This window comes from Punica granatum, chromosome 5 (genome assembly GCF_007655135.1).
Source record: "Punica granatum isolate Tunisia-2019 chromosome 5, ASM765513v2, whole genome shotgun sequence".
NCBI lineage: Eukaryota > Viridiplantae > Streptophyta > Magnoliopsida > Myrtales > Lythraceae > Punica > Punica granatum.
The window spans coordinates 26976812-26991591 of NC_045131.1; the positions used below are offsets into that span (position 1 = coordinate 26976812).

A 14780-nucleotide genomic window follows, 5' to 3' on the forward strand; every position below is an offset into this window, starting at 1 on the left:
AGTTAGGAAGGCAGGTGAGAGGTGGTGCACTTGTATTCTTAATACATAGCATGTCTTAATGGGGGGATTGGTTCAGTAACCTAACGATGAATATATGTTTATATATATTTTTATATGTATCATGCTATTCAAAAGCCTAATGAGCGTCGTGTAATTTAGTTTAAGCCGGATCGACTTATTAAGAGGTACACTTTTTTAGTTAATGATTTTATTCTTTCACAAGACTTGAATATGAGGTCTTATTTAAAGGAAATAAGTATCAAACCATTTAAACTAATCATCGTTGGTTAAAAATATAGATTTTTATCATGATCATCATTATTATCTTACCAATCTTACATAATAGAAATATATATAATATGAAATTATTATAGATTTTAAGTGTCCAATGGACAGAAGACAAGTTAAATGCAATAATTTTAATTAGGTGGAGACTTGCAAGAACGAGTGAAGTTTATATGTGCCCAAAACTTGCAAAATTTAAAGTAATTAACGCTGAAGTTATTTAATCGAGTCGGCTCGGGACAACTTGATTTACAGGTTCAATTAAATTATTACTGCGGTCGACGATGGATATGGTGGCCAACCAGGTATTCATATAAAATTTGCAGCTTTTATCAGCAGCAATTCTCTGTTGCAAATTGCGGCCCGGCGTTTCATGAATCTTTAATTTCTTTCTTTGTTGACTCTTTTTTTTTTTTCGGTACAACTTTGTTGAGTACTCTAAATTAAAGGAGTTCAAATTATGGAAACCAAAAAAGGAAAGTGCTCACCCCACATACCAATAAAGAAATAAGATAAGAAAAATAATATATTTTTCTTGTCTACGATAAATGCTTATGGAATCAGTATATAAAACAAAAAATTAAATAAATAAGCATAGCTACGTACCGGTAAGTCGCACTAATAAGAATCAAAACTAAAACTACTTAATTTTTATGCGAGAATGCGTGCCGTTATACTCTACATGTATTTGAAGAAAATTATATTCTAATAATTTTTTAGAAAACCAACTACATAATTTGAGATCGAGAACCAGTGCTATTGTACCGAATCTTTTCGCTCCAAAGATGTGCCAACTTCCAGCAGGGAGAACTGAAGCTCCACCCTCTGGTGAATTTTTCATGGATCCGTTCAACTACCCACCATGAATCTATGGGAGCTTTCATTGACGGCCATGTCGACATTGGGGCAGTCCTCAAGTCGATTTCCGATATGAAAAATATGTAAATTATTTGGGCTCCGGCCTCATTTACCTAAAAGCTATAATAGAATTAATCATTATTTAACTATAAATTGAACTCATAATGGATGGACTTTATCTGTAATGTAAGAATTCGAAAATCACTCCGAAAACACACCATGATCATGACAAACTGACGTTGAACGAGGGTCCAGTTGATTGGTCAAGTTCGATTAATCTTACCAGAAAAAGAATATAACCGATGGATTAAACATTTTCATTCCCCTTCTTGACTTGGCAGAGAAACGCGGTAGCTAGCATGAAGCTATGAGCCCGAGCAATTGAATGTGAACTCCTAAGGAAAACAACAATAGCTAGAAGAGATAATAAACCACAATACATGCCAATGTTTTTTTTTTCTTTCCCCATATATATCTTCTTATCATAAAAAGAAAAAAAAAATCTTTTTTTATTTTTATTTTGTTTAATAAGAAACATGTCAATATACCACTCATATTTATTTTGGATCGTCTAACAGATCGTCTAGTCCACTTTCGGTGGGGATCACTAAATATGGAGAATAAGGATTGAAACTTTTTTGATCCTGACAATGAAACCTAATTGACATTCGAGACAATAAATTTTACCATGTGTGTGACCGCAGTGTAGATTTATCATTTATGTACGTACTACAGAAGGAAATGAAAAGGACAAGTCGAATGATGGAGAAAAAAAGGTAAAAACAGTTTCGATACAATTTTGTCTTACCGGCAGTCTTGTTAGATTAGATAAACTTTATACCAAGCTTCATCATATATACAAGATAGAAATTAAAAATATTACATCTATATCTATATTTATAAACTATAAGCTAATCGGGTTAAAAAAACAAAAAAAAAAACTCTTCTCGAGTCAATGATGGCATTTCATCTCACTTTTTGAATTATTTGTCTTTTGAAACTTTTTGGCACATTGATCCCTATAGTTACACTCATCTTAAGTAACCAAAAAAAAAAGTTAGATATATCTCATTTTAATTCTAATGATTTTCTTTTACGTTTATTATTTGGTCTTTCATTGTCTCTATGAATGAAATTAGGAGTAAAACTTTGGGTGACGAACATACAAAGAACAACCACATTCTTGGAAACATTTGATAATGAAATTACTTGGAAGTTTAAGATTTAATTTATTAAATTCTTTCTCAACATAATTAAAAGTTAAAACCAAATTTTATTTTTTGGGGTAGAAAAAATCATTACTACAATTTAATGTAAAAATGAAATATAAAAAATAATATTATAGATTTACTAAAATTAAAAATATTTTCTCAATAAAAAAAGGGAATATGTCTCAAATAAAGCGATTTAACTTTAAACGTGCTAACAACCGTCAAATTAAAATAATCTCAACATAAAATTTTTTTAATATATCATCATAGTTTTCATGTTATCACAGTAGACCCCTACCTACATATCATATTTATTTGAGTCTCGTTTTTTAGTCGATGATTTTACTCATAAGTTTCTACTTAATATTTTGATAAAAAGTTTATTTTCATTAATTCAATAGTATTTTACTATTTCTAGACTTTAATACGATGCAATATAAGTATGAGATAACTGAAAATACACAAAGAAAACACTAAAGGGCTAATCTACAAAAACTAAGAAATAAAAAAAATTACAAGAAAAATTATATCCTATTTGAGTTAATTTCCATCTAATTGTTTTTATTCTTTCTTAAATTAATCCGCCCCAAAGCTGGAGTCAATCACATTAGTTCTCCTTTAAAGTGTAATAATAATTTCTCCCGATATTCAAGTTTAATGAACTGTCCCTAAATATTAAAAAGTTACAATGCATGCCACTATGAGTAATTGTAAAGGTTGTTATAGATATTCAGTGAAACTATGGCTTGTTTAATTTGTTAGTGTGATTTTAAAATTTAACTTTAACTTAATTATACTCACAACAAAATAAAATAAGTCATACAAAGTCAAATGGTGGGTCCTATACATAACCATTTATATCATTCTTTTTCAAAATCAAAATCTGATTTTAAAATGTTACTTACAAACCAAATGCATCTTTAAAATGAAACCTTTCTCCTTTTTTTCTTTTTTTTATGAGTCTATGGTATACTCAACCTATTGGCTAAAATGAATCCTATACAGACTTGGTATCAGCCACGAAACTTCTAGCAGGTTCGGAAGCCCCGCATTTGCAGTAAAATCCGCCTAATGAGATCTCAATCGGTCGTTAATTTACACCATCGCGGTTAAAACTTATTTAGTAACTATAACTTTCAATATTAACACAAATACAGCTCATCATTACAGGCTCTTCAATTCGAATCCCTTCGTAAGAGCATCTCAAAGCACTCTTTCATTGGCAGCAGAACCATCTCATCCAGATCGAATGGATGCAAGCAGCAAGAAGAGCGTAAACAAACTAAATGTTAGGAGTACAAAATTCCTAAAACGTTGGTTGTTACGTCACTGTTACGATTTTCATGTCTCGGTTTATCGACCCAAGTTACTCCCATTCTGATGTAAGTTCCATTTAGAGCACCCAAGCAAACTTATCTGCATATAAAATATTACCAGATAAGTATCTTACTGATAAATTACTTAAACTTCACTTGCAAGACAATAATATCATTTTCAGTACTTAAACCACTTCGAACTGAATTGAATTGGGAGAAGTTAACCACAACAGTTTACATTCTCATGAAGCTTTTCCTTTTCCAACTTTTAGCTAGGAACATCACTGCATCTCTTACGATAAGCAAAGCATTCGCGTGCTCGAGATTGTTCTATTGAGTATTCTATACTTTCAGCCTATTGTTTCTTATCACTCACGAATCACACAGCCGGATAACTATATTATTCCCATCGTACCCCGGTAGGCAAATACAAGATCATGTAAGCAGATGAAAACTCACATGGAGCCAGTGCATTCCAGGACAAGCACATATGGGCATGTCGAGGATCGAATGGCTATTACCGGCAAGAGGGATGGGGGTTGCTGAAGCTTCTAATCAAAGCAATGGGTCATCCTCGTTGATCAAAGTACAAGGATTACAGTTCATTTTCCAATCCTAGTAGATGATGATGATCTCTTCTTTGCCTCGATATCGTTCCATATTATACATCGACAATGATATTAACCTCACTGTCCAACTGACAGGATCAAAGCACCTGCCCCATGATAGCGATCATTTAGTCCGTATATAAATCTACGAGGATAGCAAGCTTCACAATTTTATTATACCAGCGGATTTACCGACTGATGCCCATCCAAAAGATGATTGAGGAAGCTCATGCTTCACGAAGCACCAGTGCATCGACAACACCGCATTTAAGTAAAAACGTACAGCCACCAAGCCAACCAATGGATGCCTCCTTTCTGCCGGATGCTACCAGAAGCTATATTTATGATGGTCCATAAAAATAATTATTCAAATTGAATGGTAGAATACACTACATGGCGCAAGAAATTTGCTTGATATTATTTACATCCTCCATCTCAGCTATGCGATTTAGTCTGCGGCGTGCATCTTTAACAGCTGGTCCCCGATTGTCGAAAGCTAAAGTTCGCCAGCAACATATCTCTTAAATACATTTTATGTAATCATGAGTTCCTACCAAAAAATTGGATCACAAGAATCGCAAAATGTGTGAGATCACTCTGCCCTTCTCGTTTCACAGTGAAGGCTTTCCATTCCCACCTCTTTTTTTCTCAGGAGGAGTCGTCTTGGGTTATCCCAGTCAGGTCCGGTTTCAACATTCAATCAAACAATCAACAACCTGCGGGTTCATTCAGCAACCGCGATAAATTTACATCTCCACTTAACAGACCATAGTGATATAAACAGACCTGGGGTATGTACTTTGCATTAGGATCTCAAAGTCAAGTTTACCTTCAAGTACGGACCCACAAGGGTTCCAAAGAGAATTGCTTCTCGCTCCGGGATTGAGCAGCTGGAGACCGAGAAGGAGGGGCGTGGACAGTGATTGGAAGAACCCACTCACATTTGTCTCTTCCCTCGACTAGAAGCGGATGCTCATATCTGACATATGGGAAGCACAACTGAATTTCTAGATTAAGTGGCCAAAGGGGCATATATTTTACGAATTAAGACAAACTGAGTACAGCACATGAGCAGTTACTTCTTCCAGTAAGTCTTACAGGTATCAAACATTACAATTTGACCACAATGCCCCCGCAACCATGTGCTCCAGCAGGCATTAACATATGGATAGCATTTTTGCTAAGATCGTACCTGGTCCAGTCAACATTTTTCGGAGTAGTATAAAATTCAAAGCGGAGAGACCACTGAACGGAGATGCGGGAGGTAGAAAAGGACATGGGCCCATCCATGGGAATGGAAAACTGGAAGCTGGTCTGCACCAGATCTGCAACAACTTCGTGGTGATCACTCTGGACCTAGAAAAAAAAAAAAGCATAGAGCAGAAGTAATGGCTTAATGCATTGAAGAATACATGAGATGATATTCACATCTAGAGTGAACATCTCAGTTACCTTAGTGATTGTAGGTGAATTTCTTCTAGAAGGATGGACAAATCGCCTATTTATGGTCTCTGAAGTCTCCAGCGTAATTAAAACCTGGGAGAACAGCAACATTCCCCGTATTTCATCGGCTTTGTGAACAATAGAAACAGCCAAAATGGATCTCTTATTCATTGCTGGAAAAATTCGAGCTACAGTTTTCTGCAGTATTACCTCAAGGCACCTCCGAGCTCTTTCTTCATGGAAAAAGGTTAGAGTTCCACCTATCTGCAGTTAAGGGCAGCACTCCAATGAGTGAAAGGATCCACAAAGCGTGAACGACTATAATCATGCATAACAGGAAAGGAAAAATCACCATATCGCTGAAATAATAAGTTGAGTCAGAATTTTTGGGGGAAAATCTGAGCAAAACTTGGTCATCCAACCGGATATTGTACGATCTGCCCCGAATGAAGTTTTCCGCTGCCGAAAGCAATTTTCAGGAAAATAACTCTAATTTCAATCAAGTAGCAATTAAATGACAACAACAATTACTGCACGGATGCCCCTAGCAACAAGAAGACTAATAATACCAGCTACAGATGAAACTCCTTCATCGCTTTCCAAGGAAGAAGATTTAACAAGTCTCTGCTGCTGGCTCGGAGAGACGATTGGAGACTTCTGGGATGATTCATCTGTTATCAAAGAAAACGTACCAGTTACAGAGAGATGGGATAATTTTAAGGCTCCTTGAATTATATACTAAAACTAAGCAAAACAAGCTCTTTGCTATTCTCACAAGCACGCTTAAAAATAAAGATGCAACGATGTTTATTTTGCCATCTTGCCACTCTTGTTGGACAACTGACTGAAAGGCCTAACATGAGAAGAACGATGGATGAAATGGGCTTCAGACATCCCAAAGAGCCTTACCAGCATTACTATTGTCGAAGACCTCAGTTATGGATAGACGTGGAAGTGCTAAATTTGAAAGACTGCTCCTCTGTCCTTCTAAATGCAACAAATCCCTACTTGAAGATCTTGCAGGGGACGATTGCAAGGACAATGAACTCCCAAAAGATCTGTACATACTTTCTTTAGCAGGATTATAAGAAGAAACAGAAGCGATTTCATCCTTCGAGCTATCATACCCTTCTTCAACTACATCATATACGTCACTGGCTCTTACCTGATTAAATCATCAAGCAGAGAAACGATCATTTGCTTGCAAATGGCATAAAGGATGTGGTCAAAAAGACACTTCTGTCTACATCCCCTTGTAAAAGGAAGAACCAACACATCCCCCAAAGCTAAAAGAGAAGAGAAGAACCCCTCGAGAGTACTAAAAGGCAAAAGGAAAAGCGAATGGTGGGGATTAATATCTGACAGCCTACCCAATCAGATTCTCCATCCATCTCTTTCCAATACATATCCAGTTGAATGGTTGTTGAAGGTACAATTCCTAACAAGAACAAGAAAGGAATTATCATGCTATCCAAAAGATAGCGGTGGTAAGCAGAAAAAATCATGAGCTGAATACACAACAGACTATGAAAAGCTGAGAAAATTGTGAGCTGAATGCATAGCAGACTATGAATAGCTGAGAAAATCGTGATCATAAAAGCATGCCTAATAATTTCACTAGAATAAGGGGGAGAATTTATATCATGCATCATTCCTTTTGGAGCTCTGCCCTAAACACTATAGCATGGTAAGAACAAGGCATGGGGATTGATGGTGCAACAAAAACTCCAAGAACTGAAATATGCCTCCATCCGAGGAGACAGGCAAACTCAATAAATTTGGATCACTAGCGAATTGCTGTAGGCAGAGATTCTCAACAACCAAATAATTTAGGAGAAACTGTAAACAGAATTGCTCAGGCACGGCAAATGATTACAGTAAAATTGAGATAAGTCTATATTTTCAGGACAGCAATCCCTGGGTCTCCAAATCCATAAAGTGAAACCTCTCAACATTTCACTTATTTCACCTGTATCATGAATAAAAGAGATTTTGGTAGAGGAGCATTAGAACCAAAGCCTTTTCATTTAATTTCGCCTTTAATACTAAGAGCTCCTAAAATAATCGAACTTTCCAGAGTTTTTGACCATATATAGGTGTTATAAGGCAAACAAAAGATCCAAATCAAAAGACATTGAAAGCTTTAAATATCATTATGCGCAAACGATAAAAGACTTACCATCACCTTGGCCATCTTCCAAAAGCAAGCCACTGTTCTTTTGATTGACCCAAACTTGCAAAGGAACACGAGCTTCCTGTTGAATCAGTTAAAAGTAAACTACTGAGATAACACACAATATTAAGACTACCCACTTAGACAGAGCTGTCACATTAACGTAAATGTGTGATGTTCCAAAAGTCCATGACGTCATTATTCTCAAAGATAAGAATGAAAGAGTTTCACTTCAACCAATTATATAATCTTCAGCAGATTTAGCCAATTCCAGTCATTGACAAACCCATAAGCATTTACTCCAAGGAAACCATGTAATGATGACACCAAGGCAACAACTAGTTAACGACAGCAGCATACTCAAACAAGGAGTCACATTGTTCATGTCATTTAGTTTCGCTGTTTGTGCTTTTTTCTCGCTTTAAAGAAACTTCACTCATGTCGAAGCTATCATGGGCTGACATGCCCTTGCTCATATTGATAATGAAGAAAATACCAAAGGAAATATTCAAACAATTTTTTCAACCAACAACAGACGATGCAAGAACTACGAACCACTTCAGTGAGATCTTTTGACGAATCTCTTTGCGAGTAGCTTTTATCAAGTATTTGCCACTGTCCTGACAACACAGTCCTGACATAGTAGAGATAACGAATTGTAGCACCCTTATATGATGGTGGTAAAATGCTTGGCAGAACTGTTCGTACCACATCTGCATAGAGGGAATAATATGTTAAATATCTAGAAAGGGATGAAAGATTTCTTCTATGGTCATCTAGAAAGGGAAACCAATGCAAGAAGACGTAAATGGGAGTACGGTCCATGAGAAGCCTGCCTGCCACACAGATACGAAGAACATACTAGAGCCATTTGACAACTCTGTCGACCTCTTTAAGGTATCCAAAAGTATCTAAGGAAGATAAATAAGTTGTTTTCTGCAGATTACCCTTTTCTAAATGGGGTGAGAGTATGTAGGACCTTTTTAGAGGATTAATGTATTCCCGTAGGAGACTCCCCCGCTGCAGCAGGTGATGTACAAAGTTCTTTTAGACATTCTTTTATAAGATCAATGACAAGCTTCTCATCATTGAAAGAAACAATGGATAGGACCAGTGAAGATTTCTGCTGCCAAAACTCCTTTCAAATTGACCATGGAATTTTAACCCATTCCCAACTATAGGGTATAAGAGATTTCCTCTTACAAGTTTTTACGGAGCCAGGGGAGACAATCAGATTTGAAATTACGTGAGGTGCGGCGCCGTCCATGAAAACATATTCCCCTGCAAACGACGAGCGCCAAGAAAGTCATTCAACCAAATAAAAAGCGCTTGTAATGGATCGTAGCGCAAATGAAAGCCAAACACGGGCAGAATCCGCAATGCTGATGCTGAAGCGCATTCGAGGACAACCTTAAATCAAAATTGTAGTGATTTACGTGTTTAGAACTGAATAGCTACAACAACTATTATGATGCATTTGGCTGCGAACTGATGGAGAAATCAAGAGCTTGGCATCTCTTCCCGACCTCACCTTCCTAACGAAGTATTGCAGAATCATATTAAACAGAGTAGGAATTCGATCGGAGCAGAGACAACAATGTACCTCTCCGCTGTTTGGAGTCGGGAGAGGGCTTCTGAGTGGCGAACCATTGGCAGTCCAATTTCTCGATCCCTTTGATCTCGAAGCCGAGCCGCTTGATCAAAAGGGAACAGGCACCGGCACTCTGGAGGACGGCGGGATCGAGGATGCTAGGACAGGAGATCTCGACGGTGGCAGTGACTTGGTCGCCGGGCCGGTAGACCTCTCTGTCAGTGCGGAGATTCAGGAACGGCGCCGGGAGTCGGCTCTTCAGGCCTTGCTTGGTATCGCCGCCACCAAAAATGGAAAATCGCGGCGGCAACATTGGCCCGCTGCTCTTTCTCTGGCAGTGCCGGCTATGAGATCAGTCGAGGTAGCTTAGAGGAAGGAGGAGGAGGCGACTTGCTGCCGGTACAAAGCTAACTGGTCCGATTTGATTCCGGTTCGCACTGGTTTACTTATTCGGTCTCGAGATAATTTTCGGTTCGTAAATTTTACCCGAGTCCCCGAGCATTGACTTTCGATTTGTATTCCGCCCCAAGATCGACTTTGCTTTCACCAATTCGTAGTTGAAATGATGCAATGCAACATCGAAGATCATTTTAAGAGCGCACCATGACGACGAATCGGGAAATAATAGCAAGGGACGAGACACTAGTCAATTCATTAAATTTCACCAATTGTAGACGGTGGACATGGCTGATAACTAAAATGTGATTCCAACATAGAATTCTATCTAGAAACTATATATCTATCCATATTTATATATTATGTAAAACTAACTTCAAATTAATAAATGTATCTCAAATAAATGATGGATTATTAATGAAACAAAAAAGTATTAAAATAATTTATTGAAATAAATATTTTAGCTATGACCAATTCTAGGTGAGGCTAGGGAAGTACAATAATACTAATCAAGACCTGGACGACGATATCATGCCCCATAGCGATCTTCATAGCCTTTTCTGCGGCAAGCACTAAGCTCCACATCATCACCTCAAAAGTTGATTTTTAGTATTACTGATTCCCTAAAATTACTTTGGATCGCATCTGAACAACACGTTTTCTGATGTGCATGTTCCTCATAAGAAGCAAGCACAGAGCATTCTTAGGTCATCTCCTGGTGTTGAAGAACTAGACTTGTTTGGTTTTACGATTAAAATTTTACTATACTCAACTCAACTTTATTCTTCTACAAATTTAACATTACAATCATTACTGTTTTGTCTTTTCTTTCTTTTAATAATAATATCTTATTCATATTTTTTTAATCATTTTTATAATCAATTTCTTAATAATAAATTTCATATCTATTTTACATATATATATATATATATAGTCATATATATATTCTTACACATCCATATATTTTTCAACATTTGTCATAATTATTTTTTGTCTTTTATTAATCCCCAAAATTGAATGGAGTTGAGTTAAAATCTCAACTCAAAAACCAAACATATCAAATATTGTGTCTTTGATTTTAGAGTTGAGTAAAGTTAAATTTTTATTTTAATTGGCTTGTAATAATTGTGTTATTGAATTATGAGAAAAAGTGTGAAAAAATAATGAATAGTTGAGAAAAAGTAATGATTGTGTTGTTGAATTGTGAAAAAAGTAATGAATAGTTGAAAAAATTTAGTATTAAAAATTGAATTGAATTGATAAAAAAATTGAAGAAAATGAGAAAAAGTAATAATTACGTTGTTGATTTTTGTTGTATAATGAGTAGTGCTAAAGTTAGAGTTAAGAAGTATTGTCTGTCGATCCGTTCACATCAAAATTTAGCTTATGTCTCTCTTTTCATATCATTTTGATAACTTTATATTATCAGTCTTTTCAAGATACATTTAACTTAAGAAATATTTTTATATTGCATTGATAAAAACGAATACTAGCTAAAATAGTATATATTGGAGCACGAGTAATAAATCCAAATAAAAGCCAATAATATAGCAACACAGTAAAAAAAAATATGTGTAACCAACATCAACATAAAATTATGAGCATATTAGTTAATTATTTTAAAAAATAAGTGTTGCGCGTTCGATTTTGGGCGAGGAAGGGAGAGTGAGGGAAAAGTGGAAGGACATAAAAAGAGGGGAAGTTGGTAATCATATCACTAAATTTATAATTTTGTCTTTAATTAGTGGCATGTAAAAATTAAAACATATGAATTAAGACCATTTTTTAGGAAGATGAAAGTGAGATAAAAGCTCCTTCTCTAACTTTATGATAAACATAGATACAGATAAAAATAATTCTAGAAGAGAGAGTGCGATTCTGACGCAGTGTATACGCAAAGAATCTATCACAGACCCGTTGATTTTGTAGTCTACCGGAACTACGACTTTCAATCCCTATTGATTCTCCGAATTCCTAGGAAATTGGCATCCAACTCGAATCGAATTCGAGAATGGGCAAAAGAGCACAATAGCTCTAAACTTTATTAAGAAAACATCCCCCCGTTAAACCCTAGGGTTTTACCAAACTTCAATAGAAATTAAAACGCCTAAATTACACAAAAGACATAAACTTTTCCTAAAATTGCAAAAACGCTCAAATAATATAAAAATGCCCGTTTGACTCCGGAGGCCGTTTCCCTCAAGTTAGGGTTGTCAGAACTTGTTTTTCTTGAAATACCGATTTGCCACGTATTCTACCACATTAGGTTCCATAAATAGAATTATGCCGATACTTGTTGCAAAGTGCTCCGGCAGAGATCTTGGAGATCCAGAGGGTAGGAACAGTGTGCTCCAGTCCCTCATCGCTGTCAATCACCTGGAAAACGAAGGAGGGGCATAGTGCCAACACCTTCTCTGGCTCTAGGATGGGGCTGAAATCGTGAGGGGGAGGAATGATTGGCGGCCCTTGAATGAAGGCAAATATGGGACGACGATACCAGGTGAGGATATCGACTAAAGACTCCTAGAAGAGCTCAATCCCTTTCGAGTTTTGAGTACCTTATGGTTCTAGCTAAGCGAACGTGGGTGGGTAGGATAGTTTGTTTGCGGTTTCTCACATTGCTCTTGTATAATATCATGATCATCCTCTTGTATTCTCATATGTTTCGGTTGATTACATTATATTCTTTCGGTTTGCTCACAAACGAAAAAAGCAGGGAAATTGACTCTTGTGTTGTAATTATTTACATCATTGTTCCAATATAGTTAATATCCTCTTCATCAATACTTTCCAAAACTATATACCATTTCCTCATAAATCATATCATCGCATATATTCAAAAGTTAGCAAATGTCTATATTTATCCTTAAACTCCTGAGAAAGCCTACTTTTCAAGATAAATAATTCTAATCCACATGAAATTCACATAGTCCAAGTCCAGGAAAGGCAAAAAAAAGGGGGAGAAAAGCTAATTTGGATTCAGTAAAAGATCATCTGGTGGTAGAAGTCATTTATGTCGATCTCGATCTTGTCTATAGAACTTCGACAAGATTGCGATTAAAATGTATTTGTGCCTATTATATAGCTACGCTGTTATGTCACTTTGCCTCAAGTTTGCCCTTAAGTCAAGAAGACACAGGCCCATTGTTAGAAAAAGCTAATAAGAAAATAATATTCAAGTGGAAAAGAAACCACCTATAAGCTGAAAAAAGGGAGCTTCTCAAAAGAAGAAGATTGACATTTTCCAAAAAAAGAGGAAGATAATGGAGTTCCTAGATTGGGATATGTTGAGGAAAATGTATTCATCTGAGTCCAGACCTAAGAATCTTATTGACTCTGCGAACTAGGAACTAGTGAGATGTGCACAGCTCGAGAAAGTAGCTAGTGAAATTAAAGAAGGTGATCAGCATTATAACATTGCATCATTGATACTGTTAAAGTTTTTTCGGGTAAATTGCACTGGTGGTTCAAAAAGTTTTACAAATGTTTCAATATGGTACAAAAAGTTTTTTTTACTACTTGATGGTACAAAATGTTTCAAAGTTGTTTCAGTATAGTACAAACCGTCATCTCGCCTTTGAAACATTTGTAAAACTTTTTGGACTACCAATGCAATTTACCCTTTTTTTAATGATAATCACTTTTCCAAAATGTTCAATGCTTACTTATGTCAAAAGTATAATTATTTGTAGGAGTTTCTCATGGGATTAATTAGTTTGCATTTTAGTAAAATTTTTTAGTAGTAACGAAAGTGTCCACCTAATGAGGTGAAGTAGGCTAATATAGCCCATAAGCTAAGATAGAGTCCATTTGGCACATATACTCTTTTTAACTTGTTCCTTCTTTTTATGTTTTATCTATAGAGATTACGTCTTAATTTGCAAATCCAGGAGGAAAAGTCAATCTTACTTAAGAGGGTCATCCAAAAGATGCAATGGACCTTCACTACGTCACTTGGAGTTTCCCATAGGCTCTAGGTGAAGGAAATGCGGGCCTCTTTAATAAGGGCATGTCGCTGGTAGCTGGTAGTGACGTTCCAGCAGATTAGGGCATCCACTTCAACATTAAACCTTGGCTGAAATAGCTTAATGAGCAACTCTAATACCTTTGCAAGGCATGGAAGGATTATCAAGAGATGACCTTCCCCGATCTCTTTGAGGCGGTGGTTAACGTGCCAAAAATGGAAAGTCTTTCAGAACAAGCACAATATGAACTTGCCATTGCACTAAAGGCCAGTGAGCAAGCAACATTAACTTCTAAGGAAATAACGACAACATCAGATAGAGCTGGCAATATTTCACACGACACGATAACACGACACGGGTTTAGATTGGACATTTTTGATAATCGATCTAAACGGGTCCAACCCGTTTAAACATGGTTAATAAGCATGTCTTACCGGGTTGAACCCGTGTAACCCGATTATACACGATTAAACTTGTTTATTTAGACATGTTTAATTGCGTTACTATAATCATATAACCCGTTAACCCATTTATGTATTTGGATTTACCAAAATATCCTTATGTAATCCTAACTTCGTAAGTCTCTAACCTAATTTCCTTTCCTTTCTTTCACCAATCCAACACAGCACAACCGCACTTCCACTTCTACTTCTACTTCTCTACTACTCTCCCTCAGATCTCATCTACGATTTAATTTCCTTCTTCTCATCCATCAATGGCGAAGTTCTGCTTCTTCGCTTTCATTGCTCTCCTCTCCGTGCAACTCGCATTGTCCGCAGATCCGCCTCAGATCTCGCCTTCCCCTGCTGCCAAGCTCGCCGCCGACTCCACTCCCACCATTTCCCCTTCGAAGCCCACCGCTTCTTTGGCTCCCGCTCCAGCCAATGCGCCTCATGGCTCCATCTCATCCTCGTCGTCGCTGCCTCCCTCGGAT

At 36.6% G+C, this 14780-nt stretch overlaps 1 protein-coding gene across 2 annotated transcripts; it reads right to left on the minus strand.

The window, feature by feature from the left end:
• Positions 1-4572: 4572 nt before the first annotated feature.
• On the minus strand, positions 4573-9928 carry LOC116209175. Of its 2 annotated transcripts, none has more exons than XR_004157160.1 (13): positions 9498-9928; positions 9098-9175; positions 8450-8607; positions 7901-7976; positions 7092-7159; positions 6631-6886; positions 6291-6392; positions 6074-6180; positions 5932-5985; positions 5731-5814; positions 5471-5603; positions 5108-5257; positions 4573-4994 (listed from the first exon to the last, which is right to left on the minus strand). XR_004157160.1 is itself a non-coding variant. In XM_031542737.1 (13 exons), exons 1-12 carry the CDS (start codon positions 9796-9798, stop codon positions 5110-5112), a joined length of 1596 nt encoding a protein of 531 aa, XP_031398597.1. In that variant the 5' UTR covers positions 9799-9911; the 3' UTR covers positions 4602-4994; positions 5108-5109. The 2 variants fall into 2 exon arrangements, 1 of the variants encoding a protein (XP_031398597.1); XM_031542737.1 differs by having other exon boundaries at positions 4602-4994; positions 5471-5634; positions 9498-9911.
• Positions 9929-14780: the final 4852 nt, after the last annotated feature.

Bases quoted from the DNA above. Each gene is read 5' to 3' on its own strand.
- LOC116209175 (XM_031542737.1), bottom strand. From the start codon at position 9,798: ATGTTGCCGCCGCGATTTTCCATTTTTGGTGGCGGCGATACCAAGCAA. The intron at 9,176-9,497 runs GTACATTGTTGT...CGTCGTTTGCAG, and splicing joins CGACTCCAAACAGCGGAGAG to GGGAATATGTTTTCATGGAC. The intron at 5,815-5,931 runs GTAATACTGCAG...CTGTTCTCCCAG, and splicing joins GAGCTCGGAGGTGCCTTGAG to GTTTTAATTACGCTGGAGAC.